Below are 20738 nucleotides of genomic sequence, written 5' to 3' on the forward strand. Positions count from 1 at the left end.
CTCACAGTCCGTGAGTTCGAGCCCCACCTCGGGCTTTGTGCTGACAGCTCAGAGCCTGGAGCCTGCTTTGGATTCTGTGTCTCCCTCTCTCTCTGCCCCTCCCCTGCTCATGCTCTGTCTCTCTCTGTCTCAAAAATAAATAAAAACATTAAAAAAAAAAAAAAGAAACACATGCATATCTCAGAAAAGTGAGAAAAAATAATAGAAAAATTATATTAAAAACACTCTTCTCACTACCAAGACAATTATAGTTAGTGTATTTCGGGAGATACTATTTGAACTGAATCCTTAAAAATGAGTAGGAGGTATTGGTAAATTTCTACTCCTTAAGCTGTGGGTGGGAACCTTGTTGCCTTTAAATTGTTCTTTATAATGTATATATACATTAAATTTACTCTCTTATTTGTAAACTATCTCACAATTAAAAGGTAAATAAATATCTAGTCAAGGGGCGCCTGCCTGGCTCAGTTGGAGGAGCATGTGGCTCTAGATCTTGGGGTTGTGAGTTTGAGCCCCAAGTTGGGTGTACTTACAAATAAAATCTTCAAAAATATATGTATATAATATCTAGTCAAGGATTTGAGGAGGGCTGGTGTAGATATTTCAGTTGTCACTAAATTTTAACTTGCAAGAAATGCTGATGATAAAACTGGAACCATAGTCCTCTAGTTTTGTTTTGAAAAAAAATTTTTAGCGTCTATTTTGAGAGAGAGAGTTCAAGCACAAGCAGGGGAGGGTCAGAGAGAAAGAACCTCGCATGGACAGCACCGAGTCCAATGCAGGGCTCGTACTCACGAATTGTGAGATCATGACCTGAACTGAAATCAAGAATTGGTCGCTTAACCAACTGAGCCACCCCAGTGACCTATGTATTTTTAGTGTTTTAAGTTGCAAGAAGTTGCATAAAATCACAAAAGTGGATTATAAAAATTTGTTAATGTTTTTATTTATTTTTGAGACAGAGCATGAGCAGGGGAGGGGCAGAGAGAGAGGGAGACATAGAATCTGAAGCAGTCTCCAGGCTCTGAGCTGTCAGCACAGAGCCCGACGCGGGGCTTGAACTCACAGACTGAGATCATGACCCGAGCTGAAGTTGGAAGCTCAACTGACTGAGCCACCCAGGCGCCCCTATATAAGTGGATTATAAAAATCAATAGGCCATGGTGGTGTTAAACTGAAAAAACAAAACTGCCAGTTATTTCACCAGCAAAAACAGGTTTATTCAGGAATAGCAGAGAATTGTAATCCATGACAAGCAAGCTACAGCAAAACCATACGCAAGTTCAACAAAGGAAAGGAATGTTATTTTATGGAGAAGAAAGAGGAAGTTGGGAGGAGTTGTTCTGAACATGAATCCACTGGAAAGAAACAAGAGTTTAGGTGATGACGGTTTCTCTTTGGCTGAGTTGCAGGGGTAGTTGATTTATTGTAGGAGATGCAATCATCGTACATCCTTCTCTGTTGGAGCCTGTATTTGATGATTCTCTTCTGTTGCTATTCTTCTGTTATGCGTCTATAATTGACAATTCTGCCTGTAATTGACATAAAGTGGAATGGTTCCCCCTTCCAGCCTTCCCTTCTAATATCCTCTGTCTACTGGAGAGGTTTCCCTTTATTAATTTTCACAGTGGGCACAGAAATCCTGATGAATACAGATTTTTTAAAAATGAAATGGTATCTGAACGAATATAAGCAATTAGAGATCAACTCAAGTTTCAGCCTCACCCAAAGATTTAAAAAATGTTATCATTAGAGGAATGAATGTCATTTACATTCTGGAAATGGAAAAACAGTTTATAACCCTGTTGATTAAGGTACTACAGACAATGCAAGGTTTAAGTTTTTTTTTTTAGTGCTGGGGTTTGCATCTATTATATTGTTAAGTGTCAGCAGGGAGAAGCTGCCCCTGATGACTCAGGGACCTCTTGTGAGTAACCAACAATTTATCTGGTCTAATTTGAACTGCCAAAGGTGCTATCTAGTACTTAGTAAATGGTTCGAGTAAAAAATGTATGAACAGAGGAGATTGGCTAGCTCAGTCGGTTAAATTTGGGAATCTTGATTTTGGCTCAGGTCATGGTCTGGTTTGTGTGTTCGAACCCTTCATGGGGCTGTGCGCTGACAGGGCCAGCCTGCCCCGAATTCTTGCTCACTCTTTCTGCTCCTCCCGCTCTCCCTGCCCACCCCCCAGGCAAAAAATAAATAAACATTTTTAAGAATGCATGAACAAATTAAGCCAAAATCAAATAAAGTCTGAGTTATGACAGAGCGTCAAGGAAAGGCGGGAAGGGGGTGGTGTTTTCCAGATATATGATGGGTCAGGCAGAAGCAACAATAGACGCAAAGAGAAAGACATTCGGGAACAACAGGAAAACTGGTGTGACTGGAGGGAAATGGAACCTCAACTGGCCAGAATGTGGTACTGCTGGAGTATCCGACCCAGAAGTCTCTCTGCTCTTTCCCTCTCCACCTCCCTCTTTGGTTCCCCTTTCCCGCTCCCAGCTGGCACCGCCCCCTGGAAAAAGCAAAGGCGGAGGCAGAGCCTCAAGCGGTCATCTCTCCGCCCCTTCCTAAAGGCGCGTGGGGCTGCTGGCGCCGCTTGATGACGTCACGGCCATTGACAGCGAGAGGCCGCGGCCGTGGCTGCTGTCCCCGTGGTTTCGAGCGGTCGGGTAAGGGTCTGAGTCGATCTGCTGCCAGCCAGGGTGCCTTCCGAGGGCGCGGGGGAGGCCCGGAGCTTGCAGCCGGGGCGGCGGGTTTGTTGTCTGCAGTGTCGTGGGAGGGAGTTGGAGGCCCAGAAACCTGACTCTGAGATCGGGGCTGCGGGTGTGTTGGACAGGAGGCTGCGTCCAGGTTGAGTGAGAGGCGCGTCAGTCCCGCACAGGAGTCTGGCGGAAACCTTAGGGTCCAGACGGGGATGAGGGTAGTCGGGGAGCTCAGGTTCTGGGCAAGGAGATATCTCCAGGGGTTCGGCCTTCGGGGTGGGTGGACCACGCTCACGAATCTCTCTCCCCCTGCCCGCCTGCTTCCAGTGGCTCACGTGGGCTGCAGATGAAGCATGTCTAGACTGGGGGTCTTGGGCGGCACCCAGGCCGGGTTGGGACTGTTGCTGGGCACCGCCGCGGGCCTTGGATTCCTGTGTGCCCTTTACAGCCAGCGGTGGAAACGGACCCAGCGCCACGGCCACGGCCAGAGCCTACCTAACTCCCTGGACTACACACAGACTTCAGAGCCCGGACGCCAGGGTAGGTAGGAGCCGGTCCCCTGAGGCCACAGTCATGGTTGACGAATGGGCCTACGGTCCGGGCTGCGTTTAGCAGGACAACGGAGTGGGGGTGCATGAGAGTTTCACCTTTTTGCAGTTTATTGAAAAGGAAAGCAGTCTTCCTCTTCTCTTCTTCTTCATATAATTCCAGGAAAGTATATTGTGAAATTGTTTAGCTTTCAGGCTTAGTTCAGGCCACAACGTGCTATGTGTGTATAAAAGGCACTTGCTTAGTGGTGGGTGAAGTGTTTAATAAGTAGAGAAAAAGTCCAAAAGAAGGCAAAAGGGAAAACTAATCTTATGGGGATTGAGTCTTGAGACTTCTGTATTAAATTATGTATTAGAATTTGAAGGGACCTTAGAGACTATTCAGGGTTTTTTTAATCCTTCTTAGGAGAAAATTGAGACTCAAAAAGATTATGTAACTTTACTGAGGTTGTCACAGAGCAATTAAGTGGCAGGGCTGGGCCTGGTCACCTGGTCCTGTGGACTTCCACAGCATGGAACTGGGAGTGCATTTACTGCAATTGAAGCTGAATGTGGCTGGCTTCCAGCCACAGCTGAAATGGGTAGTGCTTTCGTTTTGCAAAACTTTGACCTTAAGTCATTTGACCAAAGCATCTAGGGCTGGTTCAAGCCACTCTCCTCGTGTGTGTGTAATAGAGGCACATTCATATCCTCTCACCCCATGTTAGTTGGGAATGGGTGTTTTCTGATTACCAAATGCCAGATGGATTGGAAAAGTTAGTTTTAGAAGAGTCTTCAAAGAGTTATCAACTTATTTAAAGTTTATTTATTTTGAGAGAGGGTTGAAGGGGCAGAGTGAGGGAGGGAGAGAGAATTACAAGTAGGCTCCACACCATCCTTGCCGAGACCAATGCGGGCTGGAACTCACTAACTGTGAGATCATGACCTGAGCAGAAATTGAGAGTCAGACACTTAACTGAGCCTCCCAGGCACCCCTAGAGTTATCAATTTAGATTGCACCTGTTGGCCAGCATTTTATAAGCTGCTGCTAACCTAGTATTGTGAGTGTGCTAGTCTTTCCTTTTTTTCCCTTGTGGTTTGTTTGTAACTTCTTAGCAGTTTTTCTTCTGCTGTTTGGAGAAAGTGGCATGTTCCCAGAGACCTTTCTTTTTTAAAATTTTATTTAATCTCTACATCTGAGGTGGGGCTCAAACTCCACCCTGAGATCAAGGTCGCGTGCTCTTCCTATCAAGCCAGTGTGTTCACGTCTCCCCCCCAATCTTTCTTGCTCTATGCTTTTTTTAAAAATTTTTTAATGTTTAATTTTGAGAGAGAGAAAGAGAGCAAGCAAGCACGTGCACACAAGTGGGGGAGGGGCAGAGAGAGAAATCCGAAACAGGCTCCAGGCTGTCAGCACAGAGCCTGATGCGGGGCTTGAACCCATGAACTGCGAGATCATGACCTGAGCTGAAGTTGGTTGCTTAACCTACTGAGCCACCCAGGTGCCCCTCTTGCTCTTGAATGCTGTTGGGTATGTATTGTAATGGGGACCTACACTGTCACTAGATGTCCTTGAACACATTTATGCTTGCCTGGACTGTGGGTCCTGCCTTCCTAGTTCTTCCCTATTTTTACATTTTCCAGGCTAATTGCCTTAGGTAGCTACCAGATGTTAGCATTTATTGCTGGAATTTACCCGAACTCAATTGAGGGCTTGGTAATGGTGTTTTTCTCATGGGGTGTGGATGGGGTATTCCCAGTATACCTTTGCTCTTAGTAACTGCCCCTTTCTTTGCCCTTCTATGATGGTGTTAAATGAAGAGGAGCTCAGAGTTGTCTTTGCTATTCTTTGTGAAATGAAAGATCAGAATTTGAGTTCAATTTTAGTTTTGCTGTGTGTTGAGTATCGACTGCCTGGTATTTGAGAGCTAGGCATGTAAGGGGTTTTGTTTTCCTTTGGCAGGGCAGGTGTCCTGCCTTTTGGGTACTAAAGTCTTGCAAGCATTTTACGTTACCTGCCTTGCTGTGGAAAGTTCTTGGAACAGAGTGGGCTCTTGTTTATAGATTGAGATCTTGGAATTTTTTTTCTTTGAATAGTCACTTGAGACTTGTTACCAGGACCTACCTGTGAACCTATACTGTCTGAGCCTCAAGGGTTTTTGTAAAATGAGCTCCAGTGAGAAGCAAGTGTTCTTGAATTCCAGGTCCAAGATCTTTTCCTCACTCTATCTCATGAGCGTCATTGTCTGCTGTCATTCCTTCAGTGAGGCCTTTGCGGGCAGTCCCAGGCGCGGCTGGAGATGGTGCAGTGCTGCCCAGCCTTCCACATGAAGGGCAGGAGGAGGTGCTGGACCGCCTGGACTTTGTGCTCAGCAGCCTGGCGGCCCTGCGGCGGGAGGTGGAGGAGCTGAGGAGCAGCCTGCAGGGGCTTGCCGGGCAGATTGTTGGGGAGGTCCGGTGAGTGATGCGGCCTTCTGTCCCACCTCGCCCCCGCCCCTCAACTTTTCCCAGCCCCTATAGCTTTTCAGCTGAGCCGTGTCCTGGCCTTTGCTGCCTGTCCCTAAGGAAGAAGCCAGTTTTACAGCTTCTCCCATAACTGGCAGGGAAGTTGTATGCTTGGTACCTTGCCTTCCGTAAGTTCCTTGCTGCTTTTGGGGCCTCGTGGTCTGTGGGAGCAGCTGAAATGCTTTGTTCTGACTTACCTGGTGTGCCCAATGGGGCTGGGCCAGGGAGCTGCCCTTCTTGTTCTAAGGGTAGAGACCCAGGATTTTGTCCACTCTTGGCCATTTAATGAGCAGCAGTAGTTAAGAGCTTGCCTCATGGGGAAGGGAAAAACAGGCAGGCTGGGGCCTGATGGCACCCTCTCTAAAGGGGCCTGCTTTTCAGATCCCACATGGAAGAGAGCCAGAGAGTGGCTCGGCGGCGGAGATTCCCTTTTGCCCGAGAGAGGAGTGACTCTACTGGCTCCAGCTCTGTCTACTTCACGGCCACCTCAGGAGCCACGTTCACAGATGCTGAGAGCGAAGGCGGGTGAGTTTTTTCTCCTGGAGGCAGTTGTGGCTTCAGCTGGATTACGTTTTGTGAAAATATTATTTATATAGAAAATTCACACTGAGCTGCGTGAATAATTTTTGGAACAAGGTAAGGGTATAAATGAATAAAGCACAGAATAGGTTAAACAAGAAAAACCATCTACCTTATGTCACCCAGCCAAGTGGAATGTTAACAATGCTTGATGCTTGCATCTGTTATTTTCCTCTGAGCAGGTTTTTTTACAGTTACCATACTATTTTTTTATTTTTATTTTTCCTGTAACATTAGTTGGGCATTTTCCTGTGTTATCATAAGGCTTTATAATTTTTTTTTAAGTTTATTTTGAGAGCAAGGGAGGGGCAGAGAGAGAGAGGGAGAGAGAGAATATCAAGCAGGCTCCACGCTCCCAATGTAGAGCCCAACATGGGGCTTGAACTCAGGAACCACAGGATCATGACCTGCACTGAAATCAAGAGTTGGACGCTTAACCAACTGAGCCACCCAGGCACCCCTATATATTTTAATTAAGTAGGCTCCATGCCCAATGTAGGGCTTGAACTCCCGACCCTGAGATCAAGAGTCACACGCTCTACTGATTGAGCCAACCAGGCGCCCCTATTACAAGGACTTTATAAGCATTGTGTTATGACTTTATTTCCTGCATTCAGTGGCTGGGCCAGGTTTACAGAGCCCTCCAAGCACCAATGGTGCTCCCCTCTCCTGGGAGCTCCTGTGTTCCCACACGGGAGGCTTGCTCATGCTCCCTTGGCATCTTCACAGGTGGGAGCTGACTGTCCCAAGTACTTGGTAGCTTAGCACTTCTGACCGTAGGCCTTACTGTGATATGGGCAGCAGGCAGGAGTCTGGTGGACAGCCTCCAAACATGGTCAGGCTAAGGGCTTTTCGATTTTAAGCCAATAGTGCCATTTTGAAACTTCTGTGTCAAGGATGGAGTCTGAATGAACATTTTTGTTGTGCCTGATGCTGTCACTGGCAGCTTCTGCCCTTGTCTATTGCTGGCTCCAGTCATCTAGGTGGCCTGAGATCTCAAGGCTAACCTTTCTTCCTCCTCAAGGAAAAGAGTGGCACAGAGAATAGCCCAGCCTTATGTGGGGACAGAAGGGCTGATTTAGTTATAAACATGCACACAGCCATTCAGCAGTGTTCTTTAGCTGAAACACCTTATGATAGTAACTACTGTTCATTTTTCCTGTGACAGCATGCTAAGTACTTTAGAGGCATTTCCTCACCTAATTCTCACAGGGATCCTATGAAGTAGATGCTGCTCTTCTCCCTGTTTCACACATGGAGACTTGAGGCTTAGTGAGGTTTGATGCCTTGCCCAAGGTTATACAGCTACTGAGTGCAGGCTCAGCTGGGCTCGTCTGCAGGGGTAGAGGGTCTGTGATCAGGAGGGTCTGTGATTTAAGGCCTGGCTTGGTGGTTGGGGCATAGAAAAGCTTTTTCAGGAAGAAATGTTCCATGCAGCCCTTGGGAGTTCTTCCCATGGACTAAAGAGCTGCCACAGCTCACTGCCCAGGAAAGACCTACCCATACTATCCACAGCTGTAGTATCTGTTCAGTACATCTTACTCAGAAAATTTCAGCCTCATTTTCTTGTTTGGGCCATTATATTCTCCTGCCTGTCCTCATTGGTTTTCTAAGAAAATTAAGAATGATATTATTACTCTCTTTTTCGATATTACTGCCATTGGGTATCTGTGCTGGATTTGATTATTGCTCGGGCACCTCTCACTACAAGCTTTAGTCCTCCACTTCTGACTACTGTTGTTGGGGTTGTCTGATCCTTGTTATCTGTATTGTCAAGGGCTCATGGACATGGCCCCTTTCCATTTACCTAATACTTCTGCCTGTTTCCAGAAGGCTGTGTTAGAGGAGGGGGCAAAAATGGAATTCATGTTTGACACATCTGGACCTGAAAAGAAAGAAGGACAAAGTGGACCCTGAGACTTAAGGAGCATCTCTGTGCAACCCATTTTTAGCAGGTCACTGGAGGTGGGGAAACTGATGTTTGTAAGAGGGTAGAACAGGAGAGGTCACAGCTCTCCCCAAGATCAGGATGTAGAACTCAAGACTCTTAATGATGATTTTAAGAAGTTGTACAAACTTCTGGGAAGAGTGAGAGCCAGGGTGTTTAACCAGGGAGGCCTGTGGGTGCTTCACTGCTTGGAGTGCTCATTGGGGCTCCCAAGGCCGTAAAGGGAAGGACAGGCCCATCAGCCATCTGTGATGGGACACGAGGAAGGGTGGCTTTCTTAATTATAGCTCCAGCAAGCTCAGCCCATGACCGATCGTGTGGCACGTAGAAGCTGATGGTGGCTTGTGGTGCAAGACTCTGGTGTAGCTTGCTGCTATCTGGGGCAGTGGCCGTGGTGGATAATTCTTTTTGCCATGGTCAGTGCCATATAGGCCAAGGGGGGGTTTTGGGAGGAGACCATAAACCCTGCAATAGCTTTGAACATGTGGGACCAGGGAAGGAGTGCTTCTTTGAGGGATGAAATGCTAAGACTATTTGATGCCCTACTCCCCTAAAAGCTGTATTGCCTTTTTCTTCTAAATAAAGGAGCAACTTTGAACTCCCGGGGGATCGACTGAATGTGGCAGAGGCAGAATCGCCATGTGGGTTCGTGAGCTTGTTCCCTGAGCATTGTACCAAACACAGCTTTAGTTCTTTCCTGGTCAAAACGCAGCTTCCCCTAAAACACCAGCTCCTCCAGCAAGCCTTCCCAGGCATCCCAGCCAAGAAGGATTGCCTACAACCCCATTGCCACCCCTCCTTGGGCATTTATCACCTCATTTAGGTTGGTCTTATCTCCCTCACCAGTTAGTCTCCCATGCCTGGTTGTCTTTGAATGTTTTAGCTCAGCCCTTCTAATGGGGTTTAGGAGGAGGCAAAGAAACTTAATTGTCAGAAGAAGGGGATATGCGTGTAACTGAGTCCTTGATCACTGACTTGGGGGCTCTCCTCAAGGGCTGGAGTAGGGTAGCTCTAGCCTCCTTGCTTCGAGGGAGCCATGGATCCTCTACCTTGTATGGGAACAGTGTGTTCCACCCAAGGGCACAGCTCCAAAGAGACTTTTCAAAGGTCCCTGCTGGTCCCTGCCAGTCCCTGGTAGACCTCAAAAGCCTCAGGGCATGTTAAACAAAAGGCACATCTCTCTCTCTCTCTCTCTCTCTCCTGTCTGATTTCTCCAAGGCCTGGACTGGTGGTCTAAGCGTGAGAAAATGGTATCAGTGTAGAGACGTAGCCCCTGTAGCTGAGCCCTGGCAGCTCACAAGGCTGATGTCTGTGCTTGAGCAATAGTGTCTGCCCACCCACTGCATGCTAGCCGGCCAGGTTGCAAATTAGTGAGGCAGAGCAGAGCTCCCTGAAGCGAGGCTGAGGTGCAGTAAAAGGGCTCCTCACTGTTCAGCCTCACTGCCTCACAAGGACCCACCAGCTCTCACTCCGTGGGTGGCAACAAAGTCCCTCCTGACCACTCCTTTTCTTCAGCCATGTGAGCTCTCTGGAGAGACTATGCAGATGCCTCTGCTCTAAAAGGGGTAAGGGTAGGGGTCCCTCCCTGGGAGACTCCTTATTAGAACTCCTAATTGGAGGGGGTTCAGCAGCAGGCAATGGTGTCTCCCCTTCTAGCAACAGGAAACATGAGACTCCAGCTCTTTGTCCCAGGTAACCCATTTACCCATCTTGCCTTTGGGCCTGACTGGCATGAGTAGAGGCACTAGTAGACTCTGATTTGATTTTCTCATTTGGGGCAGGCTATTGTCCAAGCTGTAAGAATTGGTTGGGAGTTTCTCTAGGCTGCCTGTGTGTGGTCTTGTTCATCACCAGCCAGGTTGGTTTGTAAAATCCAATGCCACTTTTCCTTGTCTATTTAATTTCTGAAGTTTTTACTGCACATTGCTAGAGGGGAAAGAACTTGGGTCACATTTACTCAGCAAGGTGAAGTTAGGTTTTCAATACCTTACAAGTTCCCGTAGTAGCTGATCCTGGGACGCTTCATTAGATGAGTCTGGAAGCTCCTTGATAAAGCAGCATGGATGGGGCACTAGGTCTAGTTGCTCATTTGGTACTTCTGGATGGAGCTTCACTCCTTGCTGTCTGGCTTTCTGACCTACAGCTCTCAGCCCAACTTTAAGTGGTCTTGTATTGTCTTTATTTGTAGGTCTCCCTCTCATCTCTTCTTCAGCCACAGGTATCCTGTCCCTATCTTTCATTCCGGGATGGATGAAGTCTTATCCCTAAATGGCCCTAAGATCCTCCTTGTGCTTAGGAACCTTTTGGTTCTGACAGAACCTGCTTTGCCTTCACTCAAGTCTGGAGGTTGCTCTGGTGTCCGGTTCTAGCCCTTGAAAGTCGTACCTTCTCAGTTTTTGTCTGAGTCAGCTGGTGGTTAGGGAGAACATCCCAATCAGCTGCTAATGAAGCCAAGAGTAACTTGGCCTCCTCTTCAGTGAGTGCATCAAGGTTGGGGGCTCCTAGGAGGCATTTCTTACGGTGGCCCCAGAGATACCTTCCCAGGGGGGTCTGTTTGCATCTTCCTCCTCTCCTGATTCCACCTGCAAAGTGGCCTTTCCCCATCCCTGGCAAGTTCCTAAGGTTTCCAAGGGCTACTCCTATTGTGGTTTGGGTTTGGCTGCTGACTTAGGAGAGAGGTGTACCTTGAATTGAGAAAGAAAACGTTGCTATTTGGCCTGCCCGTGGCCTCAGAGGCTGGCACCCACCCACATTGTTTGTGGCAGGTGCTTTTGGCTGATAAAACAAAAATGATTGACAGGCCCTTAGCCTGGTGAGAATCTAGCTCAGGAGATCAGTTCCACCTACATTATAGTTTTTATCTTAAGTATGTCTTTTTTTTTTTACTTATAAGAATATATGCTCACTAAAGCAGTCCTGTATATTAAAAAATACAAAAAAGATTACCTTTAATTCTTCTACCCTGAGATCTACTAGCAGTATTTTGGTACATTACTTTTTAGGCAGCTTCTCTTCTAGGCTTTTTCTGATTATCTGCCTGACCTGGCGGTAGCTCAGCATCAGCCCCTGGCTGCCACAGTGTCCCCTGCTGGTCACTCTTTCCCTCCAGGAGACATCATTTTCCCAGCCCATAGTTCCCCCTGGGAAGTTTTCTCTCAAGGACTAATTTCTGCCCTTAAGTGATAGAAATGGTTTTCACTTGGGGCTTTGGACAGCAGTGCCATGAAGAGCCTTTGTTTGTGGGGGGGGGGATAGACCCTAGGGCTCTGAGGCTAAAAAATCTCCCTTGACCCTGTCACTTACATTTCTCTGCCACAGGTATACAACGGCCAACGCTGAGTCAGACTACGAGCGTGACTCTGACAGGGAAAGTGATGACGGGGAAGACGAAGTGAGCTGTGAGACTGTGAAGATGGGAAGAAAGGATTCTCTGGACCTGGAGGTGGAGGTGGAGGTGGCTTCAGGCCCAGCGGCCAGAGTCCTGGAGGCTGGAGGCTCCCCTGCCCTGGAGGATGTGCTGCCCCTCCTGCAGCAGGCCGATGAGTTACACCAGGGCAATGAGCAGGGCAAGCGGGAGGGTTTCCAGCTGCTGCTCAACAACAAGCTAGCGGTGAGGCTCCAGCTCCGTCTGCCCTTACTAACCCCCAACCCTCCGAGAATGAAAGCAGGCCCCTGTAGTTGATAAGCCTGAAAGGTGACCTGGGAAGGGAAGGGAGGGTGAGATGGCTGGTTCTGCATGTACCCCCCAGGGCTGCATGTGCTATTCAAGTAGGCCACGCACTGCCCCCAGGGGCCTAGGTGTGCCGCCTGCCCTAGAGCTTCCTCCCCAGTCCTCTGCCTACTGTAGAACTACTGCTAAAGAGCTCTACCTCTTACAGTAGAGAGAAATGTGGAAAGAACCAGAATAGTTTTTCTTTTTATTTCCCTTGAGGCAGAGCCCAAGCTGCCTGCCCTACTTGAAATTTCTGTAACAAGTGTATAGGTCATTCAACCACAGTTCCTTTCTCTGGTTCACTGCTAGAATTCATGCTCACCCAGGTATAAATACCCCAGTTAGAATTTTTCCTTTTCTTGGGCATTTTCACTTTTTCATTGTGTCAGCAAGACTTTCATTGTGCCTCACTTCATCTTGGAGTTGACCTTTATTCCTCATGGTGTCAGGCCAGAATGCCCTCACTCTGAGGGGTTGTGCAATCTACTGTCTAGAGATAATGCGTCCTTAGTTAGCTAAGTGCAGGTGGGAGGTCATGGGGATGAAACACTGTGCATAAGGCTGGCCTAATGTCAGTTTATAACACACTAGCTTGGAAACTGAAAGGGGCGTGGGGAGAAGGCCAGAGCCCCAGTTCTCTGCAGCTGAAAAGGGGCCTTATCCATCCCTCTGTTTGGTCTGCAGTATGGAAATCGGCAGGACTTTCTCTGGCGTCTGGCCCGGGCCTACAGTGACATGTGTGAGCTCACTGAGGAGGTGAGCGAGAAAAAGTCATATGCCCTAAATGGTAAGTGCTGACAGATTCCTGGTGGGAAGTTGACTGATTCTAGGGGTATAGCTGGCTCATCTGGGGCTCAGGGGAACTACTAAGAGATGCAGGCTGTCAGGGCAGTTGTGGCTCCCTCTTTCACTCAGCACAAACTCTGGTTCCCATGGGCTTCTTCCTTCTTGAGACAGCACAGTCTGTTTCTCTGCACACCATGATTAGTACAGGTGCAAATGTTTTTAGGGATAGTTGTATCAAACTAGTGCAATTCTTTGTTCTCACTCCCCAGCTGCAAGAGAGGGCAAAGCCTACTTTATTAATCTGAAGAGGGTTTTTTGCTGTTGCTTAGGAATCTGGTTTGTTATGGAGCCTGTGGAGCATGTGTTCTGTCTAAGAACAGGAGTGGAATGTTTGGTGAGGGCCTGTAAGGAGTAGTTTGGAAGACTACTTCTAGCTTAGGAGTCTTTGAGATCAATTTAGCAACTCTGTTACCAAAGTGTGTATCCTGGGAGGTAGGGTGCATCTGAATTATGCCAAGTTCAGGGCTCTTCCCTGTCATATCACTGAGAATCCTGGGACTTTGAGAAATGACTGGCTTTGTGGGGAAGATGGGTCCTGCCTAGCCACACAGCCCAAGTCAGGCACCATCAATAGACTTCTAGGTCTTACTCAGTTATCTAAAGTCAGTTGAACTATCCAAAGTGGACATGTCTACTTCTTCACTTACAAACATTGAGTCTTTGCTAATGTAGAATCTGACATACCTCAAGGTCATTGTTCTAAGCATTTGTAGAATTCTGTCAATATAGAAAGACTAGGCCAGTTGAGTTGAATGTTTATTGATATTTTCAGAAAAATCTCCAAGTTTTAACAGAAGGTGCTTAATTACTGTTTGCTTCTTCTCAAAAGCTTTTGCTTTCCCTCCTAAATTTCAGGTGAGGATTCTGATCAGCTTTTGGGCTAATATCTGGACTCTTGGTATCAACAAGAACCTTTCTTTTTTGATCATTGATCATCTCTTATTAGTACCAGTAGCCAGGATGAAACCTGAAGGTGAAGGCAGAGTGGTGATTAGAGCAGCCATAGCCAGTGCTCTGGTCTGGTCTGCAGAGCTTAGCAATTCTGTACAAGTCTACTCCTGCTAGAGGACAGATTGAGCATCTCTGGAGGCCCTGCTTCTAGAATCGTGGCTTTTTTAGGACCATCCTTGATGTGTCTAAAGTTCTTCATTTTGTTCTATCTCTAAAAGTCGGACCACCAGGAGGAGGCCATTGTGTGGGATCTTAGGTGATATCTTTTCACCCTCATGTCTAACTTGGCAGGAAGAAACTCTCAGCTCTGATTTTTCTATTAAGAGAGTGCTTTGAAGTGGGCAGGGAAAAATCCACTAAGAGACCATGTCCTCCCACTGATGGGGCCACAGTGGGTCATTGTTTAGAAAGGGGAGGTTATAGGGTGCCTGGGTGGCTAAGTCAGGTGTCCTACTCTTGATTTTGGCTCACATCATGATCTCAGGTTTCGTGGGCTCAAACCCCATGTCAGGTTCTGCACTGAAGGTGTGGAGGCTGCTTGGGATTCTCTCCCTCCCTCTGCCCCTCCCCTGCTCATACAAGCCCTCTCTCTCAAAATAAAAAAGAGTGGTCTTAAAAAGGGGTGGAGGAAAGGTTATTGGGGAGGGGTGTTATTTTTCATCAGCCATCTTAAAAATGTATTTGTTGCATATGCAACTTTATACCATAATTATAATTTCAGCATGAAGAAACATTTCACATCAGCTAGCCTATCACCTTAACCCATTACTTTTATTCCATTTTCTCCATGTTCCCTTTGAAGCCCTCTCGGCTTTAATCAAAGAAGTCCTATTTTGCAGTGTGCTCTTTTCTCCAGTGTTGTAGGCATGATGTTCTCCAGCTAGAGGGCTCCAGGCTCCTTGTTAGCCTAGGAAGTCCTTGTCAAGAGCCTTCATGTGTTTAGGCCTTGATTTCTTTATCAGTCTTAGTGCCTAGAAAACTAAGTGAATGTCATCTCTGGTCAGACGTTGGTCTATTTGGCTCTGATGAGGAGTTTTGATCTAGAGCTGTGTTTAATCTTGGAACACAGATCCATTAGAGAATTTGATTAAAGCTATAGGCCCTCTCCTCAATAAAATGTACCTGTAGGTAAAATTTTATACAACTCCAGAGAATACATGGACACCTTGAAGCCTGTCCACAACCCTCTAAGATAAGGTCTGTTGGGAATAGTTTGATTGCCATTGGGTTGTTTTATATTTAAAATGCTTTGAGGGGCACCTGGGTGGCTCAGTTGGTTAAGTGTCTGACTTTGGCTCTCACAGTGTGGATTCTAGCCCTGAGTTGGGCTCTGTGCTGACAGCTTAGAGCCTGGAGCCTGCTTTGGACTGTGTCTCCCTTTCTGCTTCTCCCCAGCTTGTGCTCTCTCTCTCCCTCTCTCAATAAAAAAAAAAAAAAAGTTTAAAATGCTTTGAGTACATCAGGTGGATGCTGTAAAAACAAAATAAAACAAAAGGTAGCTGGGCAGCTGATGACAGAGACAGAAAGCTTCTCAGGGATAATTTCTGCTTCACCTCGCTCTCTAGCTTTTCATTCTGTTCAAACTCAAAATTATTTCAAAGAAATCTAGCCAGGGTAGTGATTAGTAAGAGCTAGAGCAGTTATTGTTGCCAGAGCCCCTGCTGTGGAAGTGTGCATGGGAACCCTTGTCAACTCTGGATTACCTTTGTCTTATAGGAAAAGAAGAGGCAGAGGCTGCTCTGGAGAAGGGGGATGAGAATGCTGAATGTCACCAGTGGTAATAATCTACAGGGTCGTGGGAAGAGTTAGCATGAGTTAGAGTGGAAGAGAGCCATTTCTCTGCCCTGACCACAAAGGCGCTTGCCAAAGGAGACAGGAGAGGGAGCAGGGGCCTGGGGGGAGGGTGGGGGTCGTTTTTTGGAAGGTGCCTTGGGAGTGAGGCAAGGGGAAATAGGATTTGTTGTTGGGACTTAGAGAAACGCATAGCTTTTTAAGAGTTATCCTAGCTACAAAATTTGTGGGTTCTTGGCTCTTCAAGGAAGCTGGCACAGTTTGTAGTTTGTCCTGCACAAGCTCTTCCTTCCCCTAGCTGCAGTCCCTGACTGGTGGTGGACTTTGGCTTCTTTGCTTGGCTTGCATGAGTTAGTTTATCAGCTTACAAAAACATCAACTCTGTTTGTGGTCTTTGTCAGGCAAGGTTCTGCCAACTTCCACGGGTCAAATCCAACTGGTGTCCTAGGGCCTGTTTCCAGCACCTCAAGAGTTTTTAGTGAAAATTCTCTTCCCACCTCTCCCTTGCTTTCCATATTTCTGCCCTCAGATTGTCTCTGCAAGAGCTCCTCTCAGGGATCAGGTCCTTGGTGCCACTTTCCTGTGTTCTTCCTTGGGGCTCCTGGACTCCCAAGGATAGAAAATAGCCTTACACTTTATTCTTGGAGAACAGCTGTTTGGGAGGAAATATGGAAATGAGCCTCTGGAAGTATCTGATACAGATGCCCCCGATATTTAAGTGAATAAATGAAAAGGCAACTTGGGTCTCTACACATTTAATGTCAATTGTGCTTCTAGAAACAATGCTGGGGAGATAGGGTAGTAAGATGTTTGTTTATGAAGATGGAAAGCTGGCTGGCTTTGTTCCCTGATTGGGTGGGAGGATATAAATCTGAAGCCTGTCTTCATCAGCTTCTGTTGGTTCCCAAATTAACATTAGAATTTCCTAGAGTATCCCATCCCAATTTGTCCATGAGTACAGCTTCCCAGGGACATACTTAAATACTTCTAAAGCTAACGTAGACCTTCTTTTAGTGTCTGCTCAGGAGATGATAAGCAATGTATTTAGGTCCCTTACGTTTTGATGATTATTAGATCCACTTTTTAAGTTTTTATGCCCCCGCCATGGCTATATTCCTTACATGGAGAAATTAGTGGAGATTTGGACTGAGACATTGCCTAAATGTTAAGTAGGAGAAGCTTACTGTGGTGGGACCCCACTTTTTTGTACCTAGCATACTTTGGAGAATTGTGAGCCTACCGGTGTTTGTTAAAGAATATGAATTGGGACTGCAGATTTATGAAGAGAGTTTTATACATATAAAAATGCTATTTTCAGCTCTACTTGAGGGGGGTAGAGGGCAGTTGATGAGAAACCCATTCCTTGTCCTTGAGCTCGCTGCCACTTTCCCCCTTAGGTATGCAGTGCTTTGTGGTCAGCTGGCTGAGCATGAGAGCATCCAGAGGCGCATCCAGAGTGGCTTTAGCTTCAAGGTGAGGAAAGGCTTCTCTTCCTTCCCTTGTACTGCTCTATTCCAGATTGCCTGCTCTATCCCAGCTCCTTGCAAAGGGTGCTCCTGCAGTGTCTACGACTTGCTCTTCCCTTAGCAACTCTGATGGTAGTTTAGATTTACATTTTTCCCCTCAGGAGCATGTGGACAAAGCCATTGCTCTCCAGCCAGAAAACCCTATGGCTCACTTTCTTCTTGGCAGGTGGTGCTACCAGGTAAGCTAAATTCTGGGGCCTGGTATCAAGGCCCTAAGTGTCCCGTGACACTGCTATCCTTGCAGTGAAAACCTGCAAGCAGGGGCCGTAGCCTGGTCTGGCTCAAGTACCCATTTCCTCTGAATGGTTGTGTTATGGGTGACTGGACCCAGCCCTATCTGACCATGTTTTAAGTACAGAATATTTGATGTTCTTAAAGATACTTAAAACTTTTTATTTACACCTTACTCTTTTGGTGGCAGGTCTCTCACCTGAGCTGGCTAGAGAAAAAAACTGCTACAGCCTTGTTTGAAAGCCCTCTCAGTGCCACTGTGCAGGATGCCCTCCAGAGCTTCCTAAAGGTATTTATAGAGTTCCCTGGATGACTGGATCAGTCTTTGGGTTGGGAACTGGAAAGCTCTATTTAATAAACCTCAGCCTGACTTGAACATGGTAATTCCCTTACTGAACCACATTCCTCCCTTTTCTAGGCTGAAGAACTACAGCCAGGATTTTCCAAAGCAGGGAGGGTATATATTTCCAAGGTAAACTCACCTGCCTTTTTCAACATCGATGAAAACATGTTATTTGTGGGAAGTCCTGAAAGTCCAGGTTCTGGTGGTATTTCTCCCAGGTTTTCACTGTTGTATCTTTTCAGTGCTACAGAGAACTAGGAAAAAACTCTGAAGCTAGACAGTGGATGAAGTTAGCCCTGGAGCTGCCAGATGTCACCAATGAGGTAATACTTTGAAGAGCTCTTGAATCATGTGACCTTTTTTCAGGAAAGAATCTTCCCTAGAAAATTGTATATAGGTTCTTTTATATATATATCTCACCTAGGGGAGGAGGCAGATTTCATAGGCTGTCCTGCGAAAGTAGGTAAAAAGGAAGCAAAGGGCCCTTCTCAGGTATCAGTGGTTGGGGAAATGTTAGATTTTCGAGTTCTGGTCTAGTTTTGGTTTTATTCTCTTGTCTCCTTAGGATTCAGCTTTCCAGAAAGACTTGGAAGAATTGGAAGTAATTTTAAGAGAATAATCATATTTCAGTGGCCTTCATGACTTGAGGAAGACTGCCCTGCTTATTAGATCAGGAATCTAAGACTGCTTAAGTGAGGGTCCTGACTCCCGAGCCTGGCTGGTATCTATAACCATTCCCCAATTTCTTTCCTTGCCCACTGGTTAATTTATTCTAATCCCTTATCTAATCTGAAATTGGGGAAGTACTTGAGGCCTGGATTTCTGTAGTTCTCTTAAGTGAATTCTTGAAAAACCAAGACTAGCACTGAAGGCTGCCTTTAGCCTGTGAGTGGATGAACTTCAAAGAGCTATGGGAACAAAACAGAACTTGTACTCTCTAATCTTTTCTACTGATTAATATTCAACACCAAAGTATATAGTCCTAAAACCATACCCTATCATGGTAAAAGGAAAGGTCATAGCAGCCCAAGAATATTGCCCTCTTCTCCCCTATCATGTGAATTCTAACTATATTCCTGGGCTGAGGGGCTGGAATACTTGACTTCCGGAATAGAATCCCAGCAGCTTTTAGAAGGGCACAGTGCATAAGACAGGAGACTGTGAAATGATGATCTGAGGAGTTGCCTGGAATATATTTTGGTACAAACTTGAAATAAACCAAATTTGATTAGAAGTGACTATATTCCCCTTTCTTGCTTGACATTTCCATAACTACTTCCTACTACAGAAGCTATTGCAGACAAATAGCACCTAATAGTTTAAGCTCTTTTCAGTGGAAATTTTAGTTACAAGTAAAAAAGGCTGGCCAAGGTCTATTCTAACTAGTTGACTCTTATGGCCAACAGCACAAAGCCTAATCTCACCTGTGATAATTCAGACAAATTTACAGGACTAAAGGATTGAAATCCTTTTACTTCCATTCCAGAATCTGCCACTCTGGCTTACTATATATATATGTACCATCCCAGGTTTGTTTTGTGGTAAAGAAATGAAGGACAAGACCTGAGAGATACTCCATTCTTTAAACAAAGCTGCATTAAATTGACTGTGTCTTCCTATTTCCCTACATACAGTAGGATCAACACAGGCAACAGCAGAGATTTTCTAGGCCTCTCCTTCCAATACTAGCCGAGAGGCCCTTTGAAATTTGAAGAGCTGGTTAAAATTCATCCTGAGTAGAAGTCTGAAGGGGAAGAAGAGAAGTATCTCAAACCCCTCAAGTAGAATAGTATGGACAAGTATCAGGACTCTATAACAAAAGCTTAATACAAAGGCCATGGGAAAGTCATTGGATATTCATCTTGTAATATCTATTACATTGAAGGCTAGTAAGCTAAATCATCTGAATGTATGACTTCCCTTTAAAATTCTTAATTTTAAAGCAATAGAAACTGATCAGTTAGTGCCAATAAATTATTTTGAAGGCCCTCTCTTAAAATATTCAGCTTACACCAAAAGAACTCCTATCAACCTCACAAATAACTACTTTATTAGTAGCCCCACACTAAATCTACTTAGAGCTTCTGAAATGATTAAGATTCCAGAATTATCTTGAGTTACTCTTAGCAGTTAAAAAAACAAGCACATAGATGTTGAAGGGCTGGTAGCCCAGTAGGCCTGCTCAGGAGCCCTTAAATAAAAACAAATTCTCCTATAATTCAGGCAAACTAACTTAAAAACCTACTTCTGACAGTTTTACTGACAAAACAAAACAAAACAAAACAAAAAAACCACACCAGTGAGGAGACCTACTTCCTTTGCCACCCAGGCATTTCAACATTGTTAGATAGAGAAGAGTCCAGTCTCACCAGCTTTTGTCTTCAAGGGAACTAAAGATTGGCCAGGGGAACATCTGTTCTGAGTCAACCCTAAGGCACGATGTCAAACATCTTCCTTACTTCCCCCCAAATAATTCACATAGACATTAATAAACTCCAGACAGAATACACATTTCAGATCAGTTTGTGACTACTGACCTGTCTCCTGTTTACACCATCAGAAAAGCTGATAGAATAGGTGTTTTTCCAGAAGCCTTTTTCTGGCAGGAAAACAGGAAGAGGCCTGTGAAGAAGACCCAGGGAGCAGTCCTCTCCATTAGGCTGTATGTAGCACTTAAGCTTTATCACAGGAAAAGCCCCAATGAATCAGTCTTTGGCATCTCCCACTCCATCTGCATTGATGGCAAACATAGCTTCAGCTTCAGGAAGACAGGGAGAATCGTAGATTTTGCAGATTCTGGTTTCCCCTCTTCCTTTCCTCAGATACAGTCTGACCCAAAGAAACAGACCAAAGTTATTATAATTTTAAAATCTTTTTCCTATTTATGGTAGATATGAATTTTTTTCAAGATATATATACTTCCTAGGACTTTAGGGATCTTTCTGTATTCCTTAGGGACATTTACAACCTGGAGGAATCAACTTCTATCCTGCCCCTACCTTAGTGAATTTAACATTTTGAAATAATTACTTTTTTACTAACGAGGAAGAGGCCTATCTTTCATATTCATTCTT

General features: G+C 45.7%; 2 protein-coding genes across 2 annotated transcripts in view; one reads left to right on the forward strand and one right to left on the reverse strand.

Annotated features, from left to right (window-relative positions):
- The first annotated feature begins 1162 nt into the window (after positions 1-1162).
- RMDN3 (regulator of microtubule dynamics 3) lies at positions 1163-18902 on the forward strand. Its single transcript, XM_047075307.1, has 13 exons — positions 1163-2672; positions 3033-3245; positions 5497-5689; positions 6119-6262; positions 11583-11874; positions 12661-12763; positions 15490-15550; positions 16962-17037; positions 17192-17269; positions 17512-17610; positions 17740-17793; positions 17907-17987; positions 18230-18902. Exons 2-13 carry the CDS (start codon positions 3059-3061, stop codon positions 18281-18283), a joined length of 1422 nt encoding a protein of 473 aa, XP_046931263.1. The 5' UTR covers positions 1163-2672; positions 3033-3058; the 3' UTR covers positions 18284-18902.
- The window catches only part of RAD51 (RAD51 recombinase), a 37662-nt gene continuing 34638 nt past the window's right edge, over positions 17715-20738 (reverse strand). The window contains exon 10 of the mRNA XM_047075308.1: positions 17715-20493. Coding sequence (XP_046931264.1) covers positions 20370-20493 — 124 coding nt within the window. The 3' untranslated portion in view covers positions 17715-20369. The remainder of the gene's footprint in view (positions 20494-20738) is intronic.

The sequence above is a fragment of the Lynx rufus genome, unplaced genomic scaffold (assembly GCF_022079265.1).
Source record: "Lynx rufus isolate CCGP_SWC_20201006 ecotype Redwood Valley unplaced genomic scaffold, mLynRuf1.p SCAF_13, whole genome shotgun sequence".
NCBI lineage: Eukaryota > Metazoa > Chordata > Mammalia > Carnivora > Felidae > Lynx > Lynx rufus.

Excerpts from the sequence above, each read along its gene's own strand:
- RMDN3 (XM_047075307.1), top strand. The coding sequence starts at position 3,059 with ATGTCTAGACTGGGGGTCTTGGGCGGCACCCAGGCCGGGTTGGGACTG. Across the intron at positions 6,263-11,582 it reads GATGCTGAGAGCGAAGGCGG|GTATACAACGGCCAACGCTG; the intron begins GTGAGTTTTTTC and ends TCTCTGCCACAG. Across the intron at positions 11,875-12,660 it reads TGCTCAACAACAAGCTAGCG|TATGGAAATCGGCAGGACTT; the intron begins GTGAGGCTCCAG and ends TTTGGTCTGCAG.